We start from the raw sequence: 12,287 nt of genomic DNA, 5'->3' as shown, positions 1-12,287 counted from the left end.
GGTTCAATCCCGTCTCCAGCCATCCTGATTTAGGTTTTCCGTGATTTGCCTAAATCGTTTCAGGCAAATGCCGGGATGGTTCCTTTGAAAGGGCACGGCCGATTTCCTTCCCAACCCTTCCCTAACCCGAGCTTGCGCTCCGTCTCTAATGACCTCGTTGTCGACGGGACGTTAAACACTAACCACCACCACCACCACTTAGCGACTGCTATAAGAGTTCGAGTTTGCAGTGTATCTGCACTGAGGGGAAACCCCTGTGATGGCTACATGTATCACCGAGGCGCAGCATCGCAAGGCCTATGTTTTGTATTAATATAATAATCGGCCTATGTAATGTTTAGTTCAAATTCCAAATGAGCATGATATAGCGTATTGATAGCAACCATCAATGTTTTCACCTGGGAATGTTTGAGAAAATGTTGAAAAAGCCAAATCAGTATAGTTGTATCATTTAACTGTCCAGAGACAGTACAGCAGTAATACTTCGTAAGTAGGTAGGTTTAAGTATTTCACAATAGCAATAATTACTCTTACCTGGATCTTAATTGCACGAACCAAAAAAATAAGCATTCCAAGAGGTAAGCCTGTAACCTGCCGTGAAAAAAGACACAGATCGCCTTAATTTGCTGCGAAAGTATGTTGATCAATAAAGCACACTTTTCGGAACGGCAGAGTGTGGCAAATGTCCAACACACAGATTGTTTGCCTTTCGCTGAGTGAATGATTGCCGCTGTTCCTCTTAAACAGATTAATACTGTCAACACAAATCTCATAACTGTGTAGATGTACTGTCATGTCGAGATAAGGACTACAGATTCTTAAATAATAGCCTACGTTGGTTCAGGGTTGAAAATGTGTGAAATCTTATGGGACTTAACTGCTAAGGTCATCAGTCACTAAGCTTACACACTACTTAACCTAAATTATCCTAAGGACAAACACACACACTCATGCCCGAGGGAGGACTCGAAACTCCGCCGGGATCAGCCGCACAGGCCTTGACTGCAGCGCCCTAGACCGCTCGGCTAATCCCGCGCGGCTTCAGGGCTGAAAACTATGTATTGCTCTAATGAAAGTCATAGGAAAAAGATGTATAAAAGATTGTATATCAAATGAGTATCTCCAAAATATGACTCCACGGTATTTAGAAATAAGTCTGTAAAGTGAATCACCTGAAAAGATCCAATATGTTAATCGTGGAAACAGATGCGGTGGAGACTGTAAGTCTAAATTCGGCCGCAAACACATCCTAAGCGACGTATCAGTACACTGACATACTAAATGAGGTGAAGGTAAAACAGTTACTATTTTTGTTCTCCATGCTCATGGACCGCCGCAGAATAAAAGCTGGTGACACAGAACTTAATGTAGCAAATGCTTCAATGAAACTCCCATCTCCGCTGTATTTGTCGTCAGCTCGATCCCTATCTTATCAGTGTGATAAGTGATTGCACAGTATAATACGTGAGAGCGTTGGTTACGTTGAGCTGTGCGATCTGTGTTTAATCTTCTTTAGATTGAAATCATGGCTGGGGAAACCACCTTGATTTTCATTTACAGTTTACAGTTCCTTTGTGTTGCTGCTAAGAAATAGTTGCTGAAAGAAAATTAATACTCTCAGCGTACTTCCTCGAGTCGCACAATTTCAGAAGACGTGGACAAGTACGCTGATTATCAACGTTCAATGGGTTATTCTCTACACTTGAAAATGGATAGAGAGCGGAAACTACGTAGCAGTGGTCAAAACAATATAAAATAAAATGAGGGTTTAATCCTAACAATAGCAGCGTCTGTGGTAAGTTTATATAATTCAAAAAAATTGTGGTGACTGTGGATTCTATTGTAACTAAAATATCCCTTTCCCTTGTTTACAGAGTTGATTCTGGAACGCAAGAGGTGTCCGCATTCTTCCGAAACATGGTCAGACAGACAGTGGAGTACCGAGAGAAGCACAACGTAACGCGAAACGATTTCATGAACCTACTCGTACAGCTGAAGAACAAAGGTTTCATCGACGGAGAGAAGATAGGCGACGTCAAGGGAGAAAACATCGACAACTGGAGTAAGTGCAGACGTATGAAGGTGTTATAAGACAGGAAGAAAGCCGTGTAACGGAATTAGCAGCAAAAAAAGAATTGTTGGTGTTGCGTCGTTAAAAATTAGTGAACGCGGGTTCTGCAACCTTAATACATTCTACACTAGCCGCAAAGAATTATTTCCTTATGCGTTTTCACATAAATGTTCTTCACTGACACTAACATTTACACCATCTCAACATTTTATTTTCGTTGTTATTGTTTTCTGAAGGCGTATCGGTTTTACAGTAGTTTCGGTTTTTTGAGTTACAATGGTTTTTTATATTTTATTCTCATATAGTTGACGTAACGTGTAGCCAGAAAATTACGTAAGTAGTACATCTGATGATTTTGTTCGGCGATACCACTCATTATAAGATAATGGAACCTGACAGAATCATGTTGACTGATTGCATAATATGCAGCAGCACATATGACAATCGTTATTAATAAAAAAAGGTGAAATACCCAAAATAGATAATTATAAGGATGCAAGTGGACAGAATCTGACGAGATATCTCTCAGGAGAACATCCAAAAACTCTATCAATCAATGCCAAGGTGAATAACTTCTTTTATAAGGGCCAGAGGTGGACCAAGGCGTTATTGAGTTGCTTAATTTGTGACATTCATTCTCTTGAATAAATCATCGAATTTTTCTGAAATTGTGATCATTTGTTTTTCTGTATACGTGTTCAACATATCTACCGATTTCCGTCCCATTCGCATAATTCGTTCGTGTTGCGACATTCTTTTCTCTTAAAGTGTATTAAATTTCCTGCTTTCTTAACAAAATATGAAAATAAAAAATTTAAAAAGAAATCTGTGAAATCTTTTGTGAAATGATTTATGTAAAAGTAAGAAATAAAAACGATTAGAGAACTGCATGATGTAACTCTGTCGTGCATGAATTCGAGTATCATTCAGAGTCATGTCAAAGTTTCTCTTGTCTATTTTATTTCTTATTTTCAGAGAAATTATTAAACAAAACCTTTGACGGTTTTTTTAAAAATTTTATTTGTTTATTTTTCTACCGTAATTGCCGATTTTTAAGTGAAGTTCGACCGCTTTGCATTCAGCCGATAATTGCTTAACTAATAGATGGATTTACCATCTCTGGATGAATCTACGACTGCGATAAATCGTCAAAAAGCAGAAAATTTTATGATCTTAAATCAGTTTATATCTTTGAGTAGAAGACACTACACTACACGGAACAATTTATCAAACCACAACTCGTGTGTTTTCAATAGTCTTTGTGTGCCAGGTCGGAGAAATTTCACTGTTTACCCGTGTGTAAGTTTTCGCAGAGAATCTGACGGCGCCCTCTGTTTCTGTTCCGTCCAGAGTTGTCCCTGGATGAGGTTGCCGCGCAGGCGTTCGTGTTCTTCCTGGCGGGCTTCGAGACGTCGTCGACGACGATGAGCTTCGCGCTGTACGAGCTGGCCCTCAACCCGGACGTGCAGAAGAGACTACAGGAGGAGGTTGACGCCACGATGCAGAAGAACAACGGACAGCTGACGTACGAGGCCATTGCCGAGATGCCGTACCTCGACAAAGTCGTTTCAGGTGCGCCACCCATTTAGTTTATTTGTTTTGGCAAGGCTTTACGGTAACCACTTCGCCATCTCTATTCAACCTACGTAACACATTACAAGGTTTTGATTCTATGCTAACTACGCTTAACAAATTGCTATCTTTTTTAGTAGCTGTTTATCGTATTTCCCTATAGCAGCGAAGGATTCCAAGTGATTGACGAATGGTAAGGGTAGCTGTCATGACGTCACAAACTTGAAGCTGACGTCCTCCATGGTAATTGCCCTAAACATTAGCTTCTGGTGGAAGTGTTTTGATCAGAAGCACCGGTTTGCGTTACTTACGGGTGTAATAATCAAATGGTTCAAATGGCTCTGAGCACTATGGGACTTAACTTCTGAGGTCATCAGTCCCCTAGAACTTAGAACTACTTAAACCTAACTAACCTAAGGACATCACACACATCCATGCCCGAGGCAGGATTCGAACCTGCCACTGTAGCGGTCGCGCGGTTTCAGACTGTAGCGCCTAGAACCGCTCGGCCACTCCGGCCGGTGGTGTAATAATCATTTTGATCATTGTCTAAAGTGTAAAGGTATCACATTTGATTCGTAAGATGCCTTAAGTGAGATTTTTCTTTATGCACATGAATTTTAGTAGAGCTATATACTTTTACTATGCCCTGAGATGACAAAAGCCGTAGGATACCTCCTACTATCATATCGGCTCGCCTTTTGCCCTGCATAGTGCAGCATCTCGACGTGGCATGGACTCAAGTTCCCTGCAGAAATATTGAGTCCACAATGGTGAAAGTGCTGCCGGTGCAGAATTTTGTAGACGAATTGACCTCTCGACTATGCCCCATAAATTTTCTATGGAATACATGTCGGGAGATCTGGGTGGCCAAATGATTGGCTGGAATTATCCAGAATACTCTTCAAGCTAATCGCGAAATATTGTGGTCCGGAAAATGGCGCATTATCATCCATAAAAAAAAATCCATCGTTTTCTGGGAGCAAATGATCACCAAGTAGCAGAACAGAACCATTTCCAACCAATGATCGGTTCAGTTGGACCAGAGGACTCAGTTCATTCCGTGTAAACACAGTGCATTGCATTATGGAGCCACCACCAACTTGCACAGGGCCTTCCTGACAACTTGGGTTCATGACTCCGTGGGGTCTCCGCCACACCCGAGCCCTACCATCAGATATTATCGGGGGACATACGACCAGAACCAGGTCGCGGTTTTCCAGTCGTCTGGGGTCCAACCGATATGGCCACGACCCAAGGAGAGGCGCTGCTGGCGACGTCGTGCTGTTAGAAAAGGCAGTCGTGTTGCTCGACTTCTACCATTGCTCATTAACGCCAGATTTCGCCGCACTCTCATAACGGATACGTTCGTCGTACGTCCCATATTGATTTCTGCGGTTATTTCATCCAGTGGTGCTTGTTTGTTAGCACTGACGACCGTACACAATCATCGCCGCTCTCGGTCGTTAAGTGAAGGCCATCGGCCACATTATTTTCTGTGATAAGGGATAATGTCTGAAACGTGATATTCATATACACCCTTGACACTGTGGATCTGAGACTATTGAATTTCCTGACGATTTTCCAAATAGGATGTCCTATGCGTCTAGCTCCAACTACCATTCGACGTTCAAAGTCTGTTAATTCCCATTCGGGTGGCCATAATCACGTCGGAAAACCCTTTAATATGACTAACCTGAGTACAAATGATAGCTTCGCAAATGCACTGCTGTTTTATAACTAGTGTGTGCGATGCTACCCCATCTGTACATATGCGTATCGCTATCCCACGACTTTTGTCACCTCAGTGAAGATTTTACTTCCGTCATTTGACCTTAGATTACCAATCAGTTCTCTCTGGCTGAACGATAGGAGCCGGAAAAATTGAAAACTGGCCTAACGTAGCAAAAAATTTTCTCATAATTTTCGGAATGTTGATACAGACAGGCATCAGCTTCGTCATTCCACTTTACCGAAAGTGCTGGATTACGAAATCAGCCTTTTCATGTCATATACCTGTTGCTGTCTTCGCTACGGTCGCAGGTTCGAATCCTGCCTCGGGCATGGGTGTGTGTGATGTCCTTAGGTTAGTTAGGTTTAAGTAGTTCTAAGTTCTAGGGGACTTATGACCTAAGATGTTGAGTCCCATAGTGCTCAGAGCCATTTGAACCATTTTTTGTTGTTGTCTTCTTGGTTATTCGAAATGTGTAACACAAAGGACATGCGTCGTATTACTGGTTCAAATATGAATTAAAAGATTAGAAAAAAATCTGAAAACGCCTTCCTGACGCTGTATTATTCACGAATGCACTGTAACATTTTCTGTTTTACACAGCTTCTGTCTGCTAATCTTCTTGGGCATCTAAAATGGTATCGGCGGCTTCAAAACGTAAGTGTGACATCATCTAACCTTATTATGTCTCCATGCATCGGGCAGAGCCCCAAAGGCCTCATCCGCTCCAGACGATTTGTCGCAGAATTGTGAAACATTTTTTACGCTCACGTATGAGATTGTTGGAGAACAAGAATCTCAATCAGAAAAATCAACATTGTTTCGCAACATTTTGTACAGCTTATACAGCTCTATTTGTAAATAGGATCCACTGAACCCAACATAACCATACTCGCAATGATAGTTCGATGCCCCATCCCTTGATTTATGGAAGGCTTACACGATCGCATCGTCCCGTAGTGAACAGGATACGAGCTTACGAAATATCGGATCAACATTGTATCTGGATTCAAACTTTCCTAGAAGAGATAGTAACGAAAGAATATTAACGAGCTTAGCTAAAGCACTCAAACTTGTGTTTTCTCTGCTCTTCATTTCTGTTGCTGCCTATATATTGTTTTCTACTGCCATTAACAGCACAATTCATGAACTGATTTTATGACTACCACCATGACTGTGACTTCGTTGCTCATTTTTTTTCCAGAAACGCTGAGAATGTACCCTCCAGGCGCAGTTCTTCAACGGAAAACTACCCGGCGTTACCAGATTCCGGATGGGCCAAAGCTCGAAGAGGGTACAATTGTTTTCATCCCAGTTTACGCACTTCACATGGATCCAAAATACTTTCCGGAGCCAGAACGCTTCAACCCCGAGCACTTCTCGGAGGAGAAGAAAGCCACGAGGCACCCTTACGTGTATCTGCCGTTTGGTGAAGGACCGCGCAACTGCATAGGTAAGTTCATGTTAAGGTCACTAAGTGGACATGAATGCGTGTTTACTTTGTCATTCACTGCTAAATCTTGGACTGGAGAAATCAGTTTCCACTCTCTTTGCATGTGTAGAAACGTGAGTAAGGACTGCAATAAGAACGTAATTATAGTAATACCTGACAAAATCATACCTTAGATAAGAAACATCCTGTGAAAATTTGCCTAGAATTGCCCGTTGTTTGTTTTGGGCAAATAAGCCGTATATTCAGGGTGTTACCGACGTAAGTGGAGATTTTTCTGTAGGACTGTGTTCTGAATAACATTACATCAATATTTACTTCATATGCTGACGAATAATTATAGCCATTACAAGTCTTGTGTTTTTAGGATGGTTAGTACCTCTAAGTACATGAGGCAAAAGCAAGCCATTAATGCTTAACCCCCGGGGCACCAGGTCAGGTGTTGAAGTGAGGACGTGTAGACGCAAAACAGTCAATCTATACTGACAGGCGTAGTCTTTTCAGTGGTGCAGTGCGCCAACGCAGAAAACATCAGGTCCTAAAGTTTGTGACGTGTTTCTGGAAAGACTGTTCGACACAGAGAAAAAACAAACAACACACTGATGTATGTAAAAATTAAGGTACAACATACAAAAATATCTGTTCTTTTACCCGTTACACCCTGCATAAGACGTAACAAAAATTCAAAGGTCTCTGAAAATAACAGCAACCGGCAACAGGTTAAAACAGGGTGTTTATTAAATTTGAGTGTCAATCTTTGTTTTAGTTTTTAGGCGCAATTTTCAAACTAAATCGTTGCTTCCAATGTAGCCACTAACGAGGGACTTTTTTGTGCGTGGTTGTCTCAACATGATGTTGCCAAATCTCCGGCACAACAGTGTCGAAGCACCCATTCGCGGCGCTGAGCCTTTTCGTCGAGTTACTTATATAGGCAGTGTGTGCAGCTCAGTATTAATACAACTTCTGAAATGAAATCACAAAGCAGTTATTTTTGACTCATCGTTGTGGAATGGACTAAGGTAACCAGCAACCGAGCACAGTCAAACCCAGTAAAAAAGCAAAAATCCAAAATCATAACACAGTAGAACTTCAGTCTATGCTGGTTTTCTCAACTGTGTAAATGACCGACTCGTATTTTACAGTTTGTTTTGACACATAGAACTATAGTGTTGTTGCAAGGTGTTTTTGAAGAAAATTCAAACAAGGTGTCACTAGAGTGAACAGAACATCGAAATACGCATTCCAAATGCCGGCATTTGCACAGCTGTCAATGGAACGGGACGGGACAAAACGTCAACGTTAAAGAATATTGGGAAGAGGGTTTGAAGTTGACATTAGTGGGGGATGAATGAGTAACGAGTGGGATGGGACAGTGGTGCCGTCTGGTAACACAGAATGTTAACGTCACAGAGATCATTTGTCTAATAGTAGTGGATTTTGTGCTTTTGTGTCTTCTTAATCTTAATATTTATTAGTTTCTTTGTTCTCGAAACATATTTCGATAGTTGCATGAGGACTTTGAAATTTGTTCTATGATTGTTCATTCGCAGATTGGGCCAAATATTTGAAAACTTAAATAAATGAAATAATTTTCATTAAAATGTCACCAGAAAAGTAGTTTTTGACATTATTTGTACTTGGAAGGAAAAAAAAAATGTATAAAGGAAAAAGGCGCTATGCATTGCTCTCTGAATATTAAGTGATGTCTTTGTAGTTACATATTTTCTTGAGCAAATACGTAGGGGCTGTGGAAAGTGAGTTGCATGTCGTCCCACGTTAAAGTTATTCCACTACAGGAGTGGCGCATTGTCATAAGAGAGTACGCGCTCCTGGTTTCCCTCAGACACTTCTCTGCTGCGGTACGAATGTCAAGTGCATCACGCAGGCGACCGACATGGGGTAGTAACTGGAAACGTACTCCAAAGACAAAGTTCGTGGGACGGTAAGATTATTGTCGGGCGAAACGGTTAAATTGTACGCAGATTAATCGCGAAATTCTGGTAGTATATCGACCAAATGCAATGTCGCATCCAGCTGTTGTGAAACGGTGCTATATATTTGATCAAGGCTGCACCGATGTTACCGATGCTGATCGGGAAACCCAGACGTTGCACTATACTATTTCAATCATTTCGCCAAGGGGAAATAACGTCTGGCAGGAGAGAGATTTTCAAAAGATGGGGACGTTCACAGAGTGGGTCTCGAATATCTCCGTGACCAAGAAGCGGACTTCTGTCATCCAGCAGTTGAAAGACTGGTAGAACATTCGAACCGTTGTTTACAGAGATTTTGTGACTATGATGGATAATAGTAGAGTTTGTCTGTGTCACTTTGTTGTGTAGTGCAGCAGTCAATATTTTTTTAAATATTATTTATTGTGCAGAAGTGGTACAGAGCTGTATCACTTTTCAACATAATCTCCCCCACGCTCAATGCAAGTCCTCCAGCGCTTACAAAGTGCATAAATTCCTTTAGAAAAAAAATATTTTGGTAGTCCGCGCAACCACTCATGTACCGCGCGGCGTACCTCTTCATCAGGACGGAACTTGTTTCCTCCCATTGCGTCTTTGAGTGGTCCAAACATATGTAAATCACCTGGGGCAAGGTCTGGTGAATACGGTGGATGAGGAAGACACTCAAAATGAAAGTCTGTTGCAACTGTTGTACGGGCAGTGTGGGGCCTTGCATTGTCATGTTGCAAAAGGACACCTGCTGACAGCAATCCACGTCACTTTGATTTGATTGCAGGCCGCAGATGACTTTTAGGAGATCTGTGTATGATGCACTGGTGACAGTGGTCCCTCTAGGCATGTAATGCTCCAAAATGACGCCTTTTTCGTCCCAAAAAAGAGTCAGCATAACCTTCCCTGCTGATGGTTCTGTTCGAAACTTCTTTGGTTTTGGTGATGAGTAATGGCGCCATCCCTTGCTCGCTCTCTTCGTTTCCGATCGGTGGAAGTGAACCCAGGTTTCGTCCCCAATAACGATTCCTGCAAGGAAGCCATCACCTTATCGTTCAAAGCGTCGAAGTTCTTCACAAGCATCAACACGTCGCTCTCTCATTTCAGGAGTCAGCTGCCATGGCACCAATCTTGCAGACACTTTGTGAAACTGGAGCACATCATGCAAAATGTGGTGTGCTGACCCATGACTAATCTGTAAACATGTTGCAATGTCTTTCAGTGTCAGTGGGCAGTTTTCCTTCACTATGGTTTCAACTGCTGCAGTGCTCTGTGTAGTCACAACTCGTTGTGCCTGACCTGGACGAGGAGCATCTTCCACTGAAGTCACATCATTTGCGAACTTCCTACTCCATTCGTAGACTTGCTGCTGTGACAGACATGCAACACCGTACTGAACCTTCATTCGCCAATGAATTTCAATAGGTTTCACGCCTTCACTACGCAAAAACCGAATAACAGAACGCTGTTCTTCCCTGGTGCAAGTCACAAGTGGGGCGACCATCTTTATACTTATACTGCGACGGTATGTGTGCATCTGCACTATGCTGCCACCTACAGGTCATTCTACACACTGTTTGTAGCACGCTTACCAACTTACAGGATATAGGCGCGAAATTTCTATTTTTTATTACAAATTTAAGGTTTTCATTTGACTCACCCTCGTAAGTTACTTGATCTGCTATAAGAATGTGTAACTTACTTTGTGAAGTCACCTCGTATGTGTTGATGTTTTGAAACGTTTGGGCGACAGTTTCCCTATTTTTTCAGTTTACAGCACTGTGGAAAATTTATTATAAAACCTTTCTGTCAGGAACACGTTGTGAATTTGGCCTTTAATAGACTCCGCGTTGACTGCTAGTTCCTTGGTAATCTCCGTTACGTTCCTCATCATTTTCCTAGTTCTGTACATTCTGACTGTTTGTAGGAGGGTGATACCTCAGAAAGTCACTTTCACCATTCAATACTGGACTAAGTGACGCGTCGTTATGTTGACGCCCCATCTAGAGTAAACACTGCGCCATTTCAATGTCTATCGCTTCTGCCTTGTCCCACGATTACGCAGGGTCGGCATGGTTAATCGGATTTGCATTGGTTAGTTTAAGGGGTGGACGGATGCCCCTCCTGCCCCCACCCCGTACCCTCTGGGACAGAATGAGTGTATCCCAACTGTCTGCGACTTGTGTAATCCATGGAAAAGTGTGAATGTGTTCAGATGTCTGCGAGACGTGTAACTGAGGCGGGGCGTGGGAACCAGCCCGGTATTCACCTAGTGGGATGTGGAAAACCGCCTAAAAACAAATCCAGGCTGGCCGGCACACCGGCCATCGTAATTAATCCGCCTGGCGGAAAATCCGGGACCGGAGCGCATACCCGAGTCCAGGAAGCGGTGCATTTAGCGTGATGTTCCCTTATGTTCCGTTGACGTCGAGTATCAGTCGGCCTTGACGGTCGATGCACATGAGTGAGTAAAAGTAGAGACTCGCAGTGACAAAAATCATTTCAGCACTCACACACAAACACACGATGACGATGACGACGGCGTTGCAGCGATAATCACACAGCAGTACGAAATTTGAAGGCAACGAATGATGACGTAGGTAACGAAAATCAGGGCCGCGTTTGTAGCTCTGCTTTGCAGAGGAGCTGGCTTCGATTCCCAGTACTGCCAGCGATTTCTTTTCCTTGCTATAGGACAGGAAACGAAGTGAGAAGCTACTTCAACGAGTAGTAACGGCTCCTGTTCACGTAAACTGATGACGTCCAGAAGAGCTGTGTCTCATCCCGACGCCTCTCCATTCCACACCCAGTGACTTCATGGTGGGAGGATGAGGCGGCGGTGTGTCGGTACCGATGGCCACGGCAACGTCTGTGGACGGAGTTTACGTTTATGAGAGGAAAGCAGTACAGTATTTGATAATCTCGTTTATCAATCCATTAACCCTAGAACACTAAAGAGAGGAACATGTTTACATTGTTATCAAATAGTCGTAAATTTTACTACTCCATAGTTTATACAAAAGAAATCATAATGTATACTTTATGGACAATTTCATTACAATTACAAGTCCTCCAATGGTACGTCTCACACAAAATAAGTACAAAATGTCCCTGTTTTACACACTATACTGACACTACCAGATTGGCGGGAATCGCGAATTGGTGCCAGCTGCAATTGTACGTTTTACGTCGTTTTAGTCATCTGGAGTTAATAAATGCAACAGAAAATTTTGGCCTCACCCACTGCTCAGTTCACGAATGCTGAAAGGAATATTCTGATTGTGTTTTTAGATCTGAGGGAAGGTGACAGTAAAATTTCGCAGTAAAGCTCTCGCAAATATTTTCATGCACTTGAAACCGTGCGGCTTTCTTCTTAATTTTATCACAGTACTCCTAACGAGATGTCTTCACCTCTTCAGTGAACAGTTGCAAACCCGAACCGGTTGCATCGATAGCGAGTCTACTGCAGCGGATGCTAGGGTTGAGAACACACTCGCGCTG

At 42.5% G+C, this 12,287-nt stretch overlaps 1 protein-coding gene across 2 annotated transcripts in view; it reads left to right on the top strand.

The window, feature by feature from the left end:
* The window catches only part of LOC126262241 (probable cytochrome P450 6a13), a 282,234-nt gene that overhangs the window by 268,877 nt on the left and 1,070 nt on the right, over positions 1 to 12,287 (top strand). Inside the window, exons 5-7 of one of the 2 annotated variants that reach the window (XM_049958716.1) lie at positions 1,875 to 2,062; positions 3,422 to 3,643; positions 6,580 to 6,828. The exons of the other annotated variant lie outside the window; for it this stretch is intronic. Of the exons in view, the coding sequence (XP_049814673.1) occupies positions 1,875 to 2,062; positions 3,422 to 3,643; positions 6,580 to 6,828 (659 nt within the window). The remainder of the gene's footprint in view (positions 1 to 1,874; positions 2,063 to 3,421; positions 3,644 to 6,579; positions 6,829 to 12,287) is intronic. 2 annotated transcript variants of the gene reach the window in all.

The sequence above is a fragment of the Schistocerca nitens genome, chromosome 6 (assembly GCF_023898315.1).
Source record: "Schistocerca nitens isolate TAMUIC-IGC-003100 chromosome 6, iqSchNite1.1, whole genome shotgun sequence".
NCBI classification, from domain to species: domain Eukaryota; kingdom Metazoa; phylum Arthropoda; class Insecta; order Orthoptera; family Acrididae; genus Schistocerca; species Schistocerca nitens.
The sequence above is the reverse complement of the archived record's forward strand: the minus strand, read 5'-3'. Positions and strand labels throughout refer to the sequence as shown.